The sequence below is a fragment of the Nicotiana tomentosiformis genome, chromosome 11 (genome assembly GCF_000390325.3).
Source record: "Nicotiana tomentosiformis chromosome 11, ASM39032v3, whole genome shotgun sequence".
Classification (NCBI taxonomy): Eukaryota; Viridiplantae; Streptophyta; class Magnoliopsida; order Solanales; family Solanaceae; genus Nicotiana; species Nicotiana tomentosiformis.
The window spans coordinates 108744437-108757626 of NC_090822.1; the positions used below are offsets into that span (position 1 = coordinate 108744437).

The 13190-nt window shown below is 42.0% G+C and overlaps 1 protein-coding gene across 1 annotated transcript; it reads left to right on the forward strand.

Annotated features, from left to right (window-relative positions):
• The first annotated feature begins 5076 nt into the window (after positions 1–5076).
• On the forward strand, positions 5077–6060 carry LOC138902003 (uncharacterized). The gene has a single exon (XM_070189808.1). The coding sequence runs from the start codon at positions 5077–5079 to the stop codon at positions 6058–6060; it is 984 nt and encodes a 327-aa protein (XP_070045909.1).
• The last annotated feature ends 7130 nt before the right edge of the window (positions 6061–13190 follow it).

Here is a 13190-nt window from a genome sequence, read left to right on the forward strand (position 1 = left end):
AGGACGGGAGGAACTACCAATGTCCCTATCTTACCATTCATGCCATTTGGGTTCCTCACCATGTCAACAAACTTTACTGGAATGCCTTCTGAGGTTCGCCCCCAGGCACCATCTTCGGGAATACCATCTATCGTGTTCACAACACCACCAGCCTCTAGCATGGCACAACCAACACTGCCTCGACAAACCTACGAACCATCAACTTTTACTTTCCAAGCTCCTTAATTCTAACTGGACACCGCTCGGGTTACCCAAAATGCCTATCCTCAACACCCACAATTTGAATCTCCTGTAGAACAGGAGAGAGTCTTGAGGAATCATGAACAAGAGGAGATAGCACGAAAAATGAAAAACATTGAGCAAAGCCTCAAGAATATACAAGACCTCAGTGGCCAAAAGAGCGTGTCATACACTGATCTATGCATATTCCCTCACGTGCATTTACCTGTGGGCCTTAAGACGCCAAAGTTTAAAAGATATGATAGGCATGGAGACCCAATTGCTTACTTAAAGTGATATTATAACCAGCTGAGGGGCGCTGGTGGAAAGGAGGAGTTATGAATGGCCTACTTTGGAGAGAGCCTCACCGGAATTGCTTCTGAATGGTATATAGACCAAGACATCTCCTATTGGCACATATGGGATGACCTGGCCCGCGATTTTGTAAGGCAATTCCAATACAACGTGGACATAGCTCTAGACAGAAATTCTTTGTCCAACCTCAAAAAGAAAACCTAGGAAAGCTTCCGAAAATACGCTCTCAAATGGCGTGAACAAACGGCCAGGGTAAAACCCTCGATGGATAAGATCGAGATGGTCAGTGTCTTCTTACAGGCCCAAGAGGGCAATTATTTCCAAAACATGATGTCTGTCAAGGGCAAACCGTTCGCGGAGTCCATCAAAATTGGAGAAATGGTAGAAAACGGCCTAAAACCAGGTTGTATCTTAAGTCAATCTGCTCTAAGAGCCACTTCCCAAGCCATTCAGAGCGGCTCGAGAGGTTTAGCAAGCCGGAAGAAAAAGGAAGAGGAAGCCATGATGGCTTCAAGCTTAAGAAACTCTCAGTGACCCCGGGATTATTCTGGTCCACCTTCCAGGGCCCCGCAACATTATTACCCCCCACCAGGATGTAGCCTATGCCATGGCCCCTCATCCTTATACAGTAATGAACGCTCAACTGTACACCCGACCACAACAACATTATAATCAGAACAGAGCTCCACCTCTAAGAAACATGCCTCCTCACCAAGCTCTGTATAATCCTCGTCCACCACAGAATAATTACCAATATAACACCCGTCCCCGTGAACCACCCAGAAAAGCAGACTTCACACCCATTGGTAAGTCGTACTCCAACCTCTTCCCGAAATTAGTCCAAATGGGTCTGTTGCAGTCTGTACCGCCGAACAGACAAAACCCAAAATCTCCATCCTACAAGCCAGGTACCAGGTACGCTTATCACTCTGGGGCAGAAGGGCATGACACTGAAGATTGTTGCACAATTAAGAGAGCAGTCGAGAGCCTGATCGAATAGAAAAGGGTAGTTCTAAGGGATGAGGAAGTCCCCAAGGTAACCAACAACCCGTTACCAACTCACAACAATGGTCCGGTCATCGGGATGATCTGTGAAGACAAAGAATTTGACCCCGCATTAAATGCGATTATTGCCATTGCTAATTCAAAGAAGAAACCTAAATCAATGGCAAAATAGGTCAGGGATGAGAAAAAGATGAATTTGGCTCCTCGAAATGAAGAAAAGAACGGGGGAAAAAAGACATGGGCAGCACCTGCCAAAGAGGCCATTCTCTACGTTCCAAGAGCCCCCAGAAAGGGACAGCTCGTGTTAAGCCCTCCCAAGAGATTACAGCGGAGGAAAACCACGCTAAATCTACCAAAAATGTATATACCAAAGTAGACTTACGTGGCACGAAGGCCAGTCATCCTACCTAGACTGGATGAGCCTTTAATCATTAGACGCATGTCACAAAATCCCATAAAAAACACTACCGCCGTCCCTTGGAACTACGATCAGACAATTGTCACATATAAAGGGAAGGAAGTTAAGGGGGAAGTGAATGAAACAAACTAATCTAGGATGTATCATAACCCAGAAGTATTGATCAAAACCAAGCAGAAGCGTTTCCCCCTCAAAAAGCCTGTAACTACTGAAGAAGCTGAGGAATTCTTCCAGAAGATGAAAACCTCAAAATATGTTGTAATTGATGAAGAGAGAAAGGCCCCCTCCCAGGTTTCACTCTTGTCTATACTGATGATCTCAAACGAACACCAAAAGGTGCTTCTAAAGACGCTGAATGAGGCGTATGTTCCAATTGAGACCATGGTTGAACAGTTAGAAAGAATGACAGGGCAATTTTTTGAGGTCAACCGAATCTCCTTCAGCCTAAACGACTTGCCTCCCGAAGGATCCACCCACATTAAGGCCCTTCACTTGACTGTCAAGTGTGAAGGATATTATATGAAAAGGATCATGGTGGATGGCGGGTCCTGAGTCAATATCTGCCCTCTATCAACATTGCAGAGGATGGAAATTGGGACTGAAAGGATAAAACCAAACAATGTTTGCGTGTATGCTTTCGATGGTGTCAAGAGGGACACGATATGGGATATTGGCTTAATCCTAATCATTGGCCCCGTAGACTTTGAAGTAACATTCCAAGTTCTGGACATAGACACTTATTATAACATTCTGTTAGGAAGACCATGGATCCATGCAGCAGGAACCGTGCCCTCTACTCTCCATCAAATGTTCAAGTTCGAACATGAGAACCAAGAAATAGTAGTCCATGGAGAAGATGAACAGTCAATCTATAGAGACCCGCCAATCCCATACCTTGAGGCAAGATACGGAAGTGAGCACATCATCTACCAAGCCTTTGAAATTGTGCTCGCCGAGCAGTACAATGAAGGAACCCCATGCCCTTAACCTTATTTATCAAGCGCATCAATCATGGTCGACAGCTAAATGATCAAGCATGGGTACAAACCTAGAAAAGAGCTTGGGGTATCCTTACAAGGCATCACAGAACCTGTCACCTTGGCTGCCAACAAGAAATTATTTGGCATAGGTTTCCAAACCACCGATGCCGACGTAATATGGGCCGATAAACGTAAGAAAAATGGGTAGGTCTTGCCTCAGCCAGTCCCGTACCTCACCAAATCATTTGTTAAGCAAAGATATATAGAAGAAGAAGAGGCTTTCACGACCGATGAAATTGAGGATATTTGTGAAGCAATGAGGAAAATGCTCTATGAAATCCACATGGTCCAACCGGGCGAAGGCTCAAGCACTGTTGGGGTGCAATACATGAGGCCCAATGCTAAATTGCAAAACTGGCAGGCTACTCCATTCCTAGTCAGGCGCGAATCCCGATAGTTCGGTCTTGCCATCTTTTCTGCATTCCGAGTTATTTCAGGGTGTAACTCGAATGTTTTTAGTTTTATTGTCTTTTTAAATTCCAATGTAAACTCTCCTATCTTCAAAATTCAATGAAATCAATATTTCATCATCTATGAATTTTTTTTTTATTCTTTCTGATTTTGCTATTTTTCTTATCTTTCTCTTTTTAGTTCTAATAATGCGGATTTAAATAACATGACATGCTTGTGAACTTCATACCCAGATCCTAAAACGATGTCTAACCCTGAAATAATGAATCAAGAACCAAAATATGATGAAGACGGGGCTTTTAGGCAAATAAATCAAGAATTGGAACAATTTGAGAATAATCCCAAGCCAAACCTAAATGAAACGAGCCAATTAACTTGGGCAATTCAGAAGAGGTCAGGGAGATCATGATAAGCATTCACGCCAGGAAAGAACTAAAGACGCATTGATCCAACATGTGTTTGAATTTAAAGACGTGTTTGCATGGTCCTACGACGATATGCCAGGACTAAGTGTCGACCTCGTAGTACACAAATTGCCAACTTATCCCGGTTGTCCGCCTATCCAACAAAAGCAAGGAAAATTCAAAACGGATATCAGCAACAAGATTAAAGAAGAGGTTGCCAAATAATTAAAAGCCAGTGTGATCCGAGTAGTCCGATACAGCACATGATTAGCCAATGTAGTCCCAGTACCAAAGAAGGACGGGAAGATCCGAGTATATGTGGACTATAGAGATTTGAACAAAGCAAGCCCTAAGGACAACTTCCCATTACCCAACATCCACATCCTTGTCGACAATTGTGCCAAACATGAGATACAGTCTTTCGTGGATTGTTATGCTGGGTATCACCAAGTCTTCATGGATGAAGAAGATGCAGAAAAGATAGATTTCACCACACCATAGGGCACTTACTGCTACAGGGTCATGCCATTCAGCCTGAAAACTTCTGGGGCAACCTACATGAAGGCTATGACTACCATTTTCCACGACATGATGCACCAGGAAATAGGTGTATGTGGATAATGTGATCGTTAAGTCCATAATGCAGGAAAACCAAATGAAGGATTTTAGAAAGTTCTTTGAGCGCCTGCGCAGGTATGAATTGAAATTGAATTTGGCTAAATGTGCATTCGGAGTTCCATCTGGGAAGCTTTTAGGGTTTTTAGTCAGTCGGAGGGGTATTGAGTTGGATCCAACAAAGATAAAATCTATCCGAGATCTACCACCTCCGAAAACCAAGAAAGAGGTCATGAGTTTGCTGGGATGGTTAAATTACATCAGTAGGTTCATCGCCTAGCTTACTACCATTTGTGAGCCCATATTTAAGCTACTAAAGAAATACGCAGCAATTAAATGGACGGATGAGTGTCAAGAAGCCTTGGACAAAATCAAAGAATATATGTCAAATCCGCCGGTGTTGGTCCTGCCTGAGCCCGGAAGACCGTTGTTCTTATACTTAGCGGTTCTGGAGAATTCTTTTGGTTGTGTCCTCGGACAACATGATACAACCGGGAAGAAAGAGTAGGCCGTATACTATTTGAGCAAGAAATGTACCGGTTATGAAGCCAAGTACACTTTGCTGGAAAGAATTTGTTGTGCCTTGACTTGGGTCACTCAAAAGCTTAGACATTATTTGTTGGCCTATACCACATACCTCATAACCAGAATGGACCCTCTAAAGTACATATTCCAAAAACCGATGCCAACGGGAAGGCTAGCCAAATGGCAAATCCTGCTCACTGAGTTTGACTTTGTCTATGTCACCCGCACGGCCATGAAATCCCAAGCCTTAGCCGATCATTTAGATGAGAACCCGGTTGATGATGAATATCAACCCCTAAGCACTTATTTCCCAGACGAGGAAGTGAATTCAGTTGAAGTAATCCCAGAAGACACTAAGACTTGGAAAATGTTCTTTGATGGAGCTGTAAATGCAAAGGGTGTTGGGATTGGGGCAATTTTTATTTCGCCCATGGGTCAGCACTATCCGGCTACAGCCCGTCTTCGATTCTTCTGTATGAATAATACCGCTGAATATGAAGCTTGCATCATGGGCATGAACATGTCAATTGATACGGATGTAGAAGAATTATTAATCATAGGAGATTCTGATTTGATCATTCGGCAAGCACAAGGTGAATGGGAAACTCGAGATATCAAGCTTATCTCATATAGACAACATGTGGAAGATCTTAGCAAACGGTTCAAATCCGTTGAACTTGGGTATATTCCTCGATTCCACAATGAGTTAGCTGATGCACTAGCTACTTTAGCTGCACTGCTGCCGTATCTAGGCAACGTCTATATTGACCTGTTGGAGATTCAAATCCGGGAAAGACATGGTTATTGCAACACGGTTAAAGTAAAACCAGATTCCCAACCATGGTATCATGATATTAAAAGGTTCTTGAAAACAAAGGAATACCTTGATCAGGCCAATGGAGACCAAAAGAGAACCATTAGAAGGCTCGCCAGCAGTTTCTTCTTAAGCGGAGAAGTATTGTATAAAAGAACCCCATATTTGAATCTTTCGAGGTGTGTGGATGCCAAAGAAGCTAAAAAGATCATGAACGAAGTGCATTCGGGAGTATGCGAGACCCACATGAATGGATATGTCCTTGCAAAGAAAATCCTGTGGGCAAGTGATTAATGGATGACCATGGAAAAGGATTGCTTCAGTTTTGTCCGGAAGTGCCATCAATGTCAGATACACGGTGACCTGATTCATGCACCGCCTTTAGAGTTGCATCCTATGTCAGCACCTTGGATGTTTGTTGCTTGAGGTATGGATGTCATTGGGCCGATCGAGCGGAAAGCCTCAAATGGGCACAGGTTCATCTTGGTTGCCATTGATTATTTCACAAAAATGGGTCGAAGCGGTCACTTTTAAAGCTGTCACCAAGAAAGCAGTGGTGGACTTCATACATTCCATCATTATTTGTCGTTTTGGTATTCCAAAAACTATCATTACTGTCACGACCCGAAATTTCCCACTGACGGGACCGTGATGGCGCCTAACATTTCACTTGCTAGGCAAGCCAACGTTAGAAAATCGTTAAACCATTTCCTTATTTCCATTCAGTAAATAACAATAATTAACTAAGATAAAATATAATAAGTGCGGAATATAGTAAAAACTGTATTAATTACTACCACCCGGATCTGGAGTCACAATTCACGAGCATTCTAGAATTTTCTACAAGTAATAGTCTGAATGAAATACAACTGTCTGAATGAAAGAAAACAGTAGGACATAAAAGATAAATGGGGACTTAAAGGTCTGTGAATGCCGACAGATCTACCTTGAGTATCCGGACAGCGGACCAGTAGAAAATCTCGATCAACCTAAGCCGGTATCAAAATCTGCACAGAAAGTGCAGAGTACAGCATCAGTACAACCGACCCCATATACTGATAAGTGTCGAGCCTAACCTTGACGAAGTAGTGACGAGGCTAAGGCAAGGCACCTCCAATCAACATGTACAATTTAACAGTGTATACACAAATAACAGGAATGAAGAACTAAACAGGAAATGTCGGGAGTGGAACATACTGAGGGGAGTACAAGATAAAGAACTACAACAGAATGACCACCGGAGCAGTCAATATACCATGAATCAACAGGAATAGTGAATACAGTAAGAAAAAATGCACGGCATCATCCTTCGTGCTTTTACTCTCAATCTCACCATAAAATTAATAGAAACGACACGGCATCACCCTTCGTGCATTAACTCTCATATCATGGAACGGCATCATCCTTCGTGCATTAACACTCACATTATGGTACGGCATCACCCTTCGTGTATTAACACTCACAATATGGCACGGCATCACCCTTCGTGCATTAACACTCACAATATGGCACGGCATCACCCTTCGTGCATTAACACTCACAATACGGTACGGCATCACCCTTCGTGCATTAACACTCACCCTTACCATAATGCAATGCATAATTAAAAACAGGGAGATAGAAATACAAGTACAAACCTTACTTCAACATTTGGTTCCATAATATCAATCTCAACTTTGAAATAAAAACTAAATTATCACCAGAAATTCCGTAAACATGATAAGAACAATAAATTGAACAACACTAGTATAACACGTAGCAATTTGGCATAGGAAAGAGACAATATAAGAAAAACAGAGAAACATGAAAAAATAGGTAAATTGGCGGTGCATAAGTACTCGTCACCACACATATATACCGCTCACGTGAATTTCACTTAGCAAGTAATCTAAGGTTCCTAATTCCCTCAAGTCAGGGTTAGACACAACACTTACCTCGCTCCGAAGGCCACTTAATTCTCAATCATAACTTTTCTTTGGAATTTACCTCCAAACCACTCGTATCTATTCAAAAATGAGTCAATAATATCAAATATTACTAAAGGAATCAATTATTTTGCATAAATTAAATTTCACAAATTTTCCTCCAAAAAGTTAAAACAGTCGAACACGGGCCCACTTGGTCAAAACCTGAGGTTCGGACCAAAATTCTTTTACCCATTCACCCCGAGCCCGAATATGTAATTAGTTTTGGAATCCGACCTCAAATTGAGGTCTAAATCCCCAAATTCCTGAAATCCCTAGTTTCTACTCTTACCCCTAATTCTACCATGAAAACTTTAGATTTTAGATTAAAACTTCAAGAAATATAATGGGTAATTGAAATAAAATAGTTTAGAATCACTTACCAACAATTTGGGTAAGAAATGACTCTTGAAAAATCGCCTCTCACTGTTTAGTTTTTGACAAAAATGAGTTTTTGGCTAAAATCCCATTTTTTGGATTCTGTTAAGTGTTGGGTGACAATGTTCATCGCGTTCGCGAGAGCACTGTCGCGTTCACGAAGTGTATGGGCTGCCAATCCTTCACGTTCGTGAGACAGTGATCACGTTCGCGTAGGCTACCGTTCCCTGGTCTTCGCGTTCGCGATGAAGAAAAAGATGCTTGCCCCTCCCCGGTGACTAACGTTACTCGTTCGCGATGGGCTTGTCGTATTCGTGAAGGATAACGCCCCCATCACTTTGCGTTCGCGACCAAGCCTTCACGTTCGCAAAAAGGAAATCCTCAGCTGCCCAGTTTACTCTTCGCATTCGCGAGAGTACCTTCACGAACGCGAAGAAGGACATGCCAGAACAAAGTGCTGAAAAACCAGATTTCCAAAGTCCAAAACATCCCGTGGCCTATCCGAAACTCACCCGAGCCCTCGGGACTCCAAACCAAACATGCACACAAGTCTAAAAATATCATACAAACTTGCTCGCGCGATCAAATTGCCAAAATAACACCTAGAACTCCGAATTTAGCACCAAATCGAATGAAGTTCTCAAGAACACTTTAAAATTTCTATTATATCAGCTGGACGTCTGAATCACGTCAAACCAACTCCGTTTCTCACCAAATTTTACAGACAAGTCTTAAATATCATAATGAACCTGTACCGGGCTCCAAAACTAGAATACGGACCCGGCACTAACAATGTCAAACGTCAATCAATTCTTAAAAATAATTAATTTTTAGACTTTTGATTTTCATCAAAAATTCATAACTCAAGCTAGGGACCTCCGAATTCGATTCCGGACATACGCCCATGTCCCATAATTCGATACGGACCCACAGGGACCATCAAAATAAGGATCCGAGCCCGTTTACCAAAAATATTGACCGAAGTCAACTAAAATTAACTTTTAAGGCAAAAATTCTTATTTTCATTAGTTTTCAACATAAAAGCTTTCTAGAAATCTGCCCGGACTGCGCACACAAATCGAGGAGGGTAAAAATGAGATTTTTAAGGCTTAAGAGTGCAAATTCGAATTCTAAAACATAAGATGACCTTTTGGGTCATCACAATTACCGACAATGACGCAAATCTGAACAGTCATATGATGAGGGAGGTATGCGAACAGTTTAAAATTACGCATCATAATACTACCCCTTACCGACCCAAAGCCAATGGTGCCGTTGAAGCGGCAAATAAAAACATCAAGCAAATCTTCAGGAAAATGATCCAAAGTTCTAGGAAAATGCGGCAAATCCTCTTGGTGATACCCGGCAAATAAAAACATCAAGAAAATCCTCAGGAAAATGCGGCCTAGAAACTTCGAAGTGGGACAACTCGTTCTAAGACATATTCTCCTGCATCTCGAAGAAGTGAAAGGAAAGTTCGCCCCGAATTGGAAAGGTCCATACATTATAAGAAAACTGCTGCCAAAAGGGGCATTGTACTTAGGAGACATCGAAGGAAATGACCTCGAGTCAATGTATACGTAGTCAAGAGGTATTATGTTTAACCCTTTTTGTGGTCTTAACACTCTCTGGTTGGGATGATGAAGGCTTTCATTCTTGCTATCCAAACACTATCAAATTTTTGTCAACCTTTGAGCCGGTTACTCTTCTTTGATCACCCTCATTGGAACTCGAAAGTTCAACTAACAGAATTAAAAAAAAATCAACCAATCAAAAAAAATGAAACTGTCACGACCCAAACTAACCCCTGTCGTGATGGCGCCTATCGTGGAACTAGGCAAGCCGACTCATTTCCAAAACAAACCGATATTTTCATTTCAAAGATAATTTCAATGTTATTTAACATAAAAACCTTCGTAAAGGAGTTCCAATCAAAATAAAAGTGCGGAAAGAAAAGCCCGACATCGGGGTGTCACTAGTCATGAGCATCTACTACAAACTGTCTAACAATATCAAGGCTAACTCAGCCTGGAAAATAACTAAATACAACTAGAGGAAGATAAGAGGGAGAAGAGCAGGGGATGCGATCGCCAAACATCTACCTTGTTATCTCCAAGAAAATCTGCAATCAGAACACTCAATAATCGCTACCGTGCTCAGCTACACCTAAATCTGCACACAAGGTGCAGCGAGTAACGTGAGTACGCCAACTCAGTAAGCAACAACAATAAATAAAGACTTAGCAGTAGTGACGAGCAATAAAGCATATAACATTCATATCATGAAATCTCAGTAAAGTACAACATGCTTTAAAAATCAGTGTTTGTACCAAATCATCTCGTTTAAACCCGGTTCCAGTAAAAATTATTTAAAGATATTTTTCCAACTGTTTTTCACACAAAGGCTCAATGCAAAGGTGAGCAAAATCGATGAAATCATAAACAGCCCCTCGGGCAAAACATCACTCATATACAGCCCCTCGGGCAAACCTCACAGTCACTCGTGCAACTCGGGCATACCTTACAATCACTCTTGCCACTCGGGCATACCTCACAATCACTCATACCTCCCAGTCACTCAGCACTCGGCACTCGCACTCAGAAGGTACCTGCACTGACTGGGGGTGTGTACAGACTCCGGAGGGGATCCTTCAGCCCAAGCACTATAATCTTCACGGACAACTCACGTACTATAATAATAAAGTATGCTGTAGGCGAGCAGCCCCGATCCACACTCATCCTCACAATCAGGCCCTCGGCCGCACTCAGTTATAAACCTCTCAAGCCACTCGGGCATTTCAGTCAAATGGGGCATTCAGCCCAAAACATTTATATGCATCAAAAGAGAGTCATAAAACTGAGTTATGTGGTAAACAAGTATAAACACGACTGAGTATAGGTTTTTAATCGAAAACAATGAGAGGATAGTAAGAAAAAAGTCCTTAAGGGTCCAAACAGCAATGGCACAAGGCCCAAACATTGCATTCAGCCCAATTTACAGAAACTCTTTCTAAAACATATAAGTATCATATAGTTTCAACAAAGTATGCAACTTTACAGTTGCTACGAGACGGACCAAGTCACAATCCCCAACAGTGCACGCCCACACGCCCGTCACCTAGCATGTGCGTCACTAAAAATAGTAGAATGATACAAAAATCAGGGGTTTCATACCCTCAGGACTAGATTTACAATCGTTACTTACCTCAAACTGCGAAATTCTTATTCTGCAATGTCCTTTCCTCGTGAATTGGTCTCCAAACGCCTCGAATCTGGTTATAGATAATTTGTTTCAGTCAATAAAATTAATTGGAATTAATTCTACAAGATAATAACGATTTTCCATAAAAATCTGAAAATTAGCTCACAAATTGCCCCACGTCTCGGAACTCGACAAAAGTTATAAAATTCGGAAACCCATTCAACAACGAGTCTAACCATACCAATTTTACAAAACTCCGACCCCAACTCGACCCTCAAATCTTCAATTTAAACCAAGAGGGTTTTTAAATTTATCCCAACTCAATTCACCAATTAAATGATAAAAACAACTATGGATTCGGGTAATTTAACCAATATTGAGTTAAGAATATTTACCCCGTTGTTTCCTCTGAAAATCACCCAAAATCGCCTCAATTCCGAGCTCCAAATCGCCAAAAATTGAAAATGGGATGAAGTCCCATTTTCAGAACTTAAACTCACTGCCTAGACTTTCCTTCTTCGTGAACGCGGTCAGTGCCTCGCATTCGCGAAGCACAAAATAACTCCCGTCCAAATTCCTCCTTCGCGAACGCGACAGCACCCCCGCGTTCGCGAAGCACAAAATGCCTCTGCCTCAATGCCTTCTACGTGAACGCGTTCAACCCATCGCGAACGCGATGCTTCGTTTCCCCCTCACTATGCGAATGCGACACCCCCTACACGAACGCGTAGACCAATTGCCTGGGGGTCTTCGTCCGCTTTCTCTCTTCTTCGCGAACGTGTAACACCTCTCACGTTCGTGATGCACACCCAGTCCACCCTTCGCGAACGTGCAGAGAAAATATTACCAGCCTCCCAGTTCCTCTTCGCGAACGCGAGGCTCCACTCGCGAACGCGATGAAGGAAACCAGATGGTGCATCAGAAAAATTCCAGCAGAGTTCCAAGTCCAAAATTCAACCCGTTAACCATCCGAAACTCACCCGATACCCTCGGGACCTCAACTAAATATACCAACAAGTCCTAAAATATCATACGGACTTAGTTGAACCCTCAAATCACCTCAAACAATGCTAAAATCATGAATTACACCCTAATTCAAGCCGAATGAAATTTGAAATTTTTAATTTCTACAAACGACTCTGGAACCTATCAAATTACGTCCGATTGACCTCAAATTTTTCACGCAAGTCATAAATGACATAACAGAGGTATTCCAATTTTTAGAATCGAATTCTAACCCCGATATCAAAAAGTCAACCCCCCAGTCAAACTTCTCAAAAATTAAACTTTTGGCATTTCAAGCCTAATTCCTCTACGGACCTCCAAATAATATTTCGGACACGCTCCTAAGACCAAAATCACCATACGAAGCTATTGGAATTATCAGAATTCGAATCCGAGATCGTTTACACATAGGTCCATATCTGGTTCACTTTTCTAACTTTATTTTTTAATTATGATACTAAGTGTCTCATTTCACTCCGAGTTCCTCCCGGACCCAAACCAACTAACCTGATATAACATAATATAGCTGAATAACACAAAAATAAGTAAAAATAGGGAAAACGAGACTATAACTCTTGAAACGACCGGCTGGATCGTTACAGAAACAAAACAAAATGTTTCCTTGAACTACGTTCAACTTGATTCCGAAAGGATACATAGGCAGCCTCACTCTGGGGTTCAGTCACACCAAAATAAAAATCCAACCCCCCTCCCCCCCCCCCAAAGATGAAACTGGGACAGAATTTATAATGGTTTGGCATGCTTTCGCTTGAAAGGTTCCAAGGTTGTAATTCAATCCAAATTCTTTCTACCCAAATCCTGTTCAAGTCCTTCCGACCAATCGGTAAAGATGTCCAAAATGGGAGAATACAGTGA

Coding starts and splice junctions, on each gene's coding strand:
- LOC138902003 (XM_070189808.1), top strand. CDS start 5,077: ATGGACCCTCTAAAGTACATATTCCAAAAACCGATGCCAACGGGAAGG.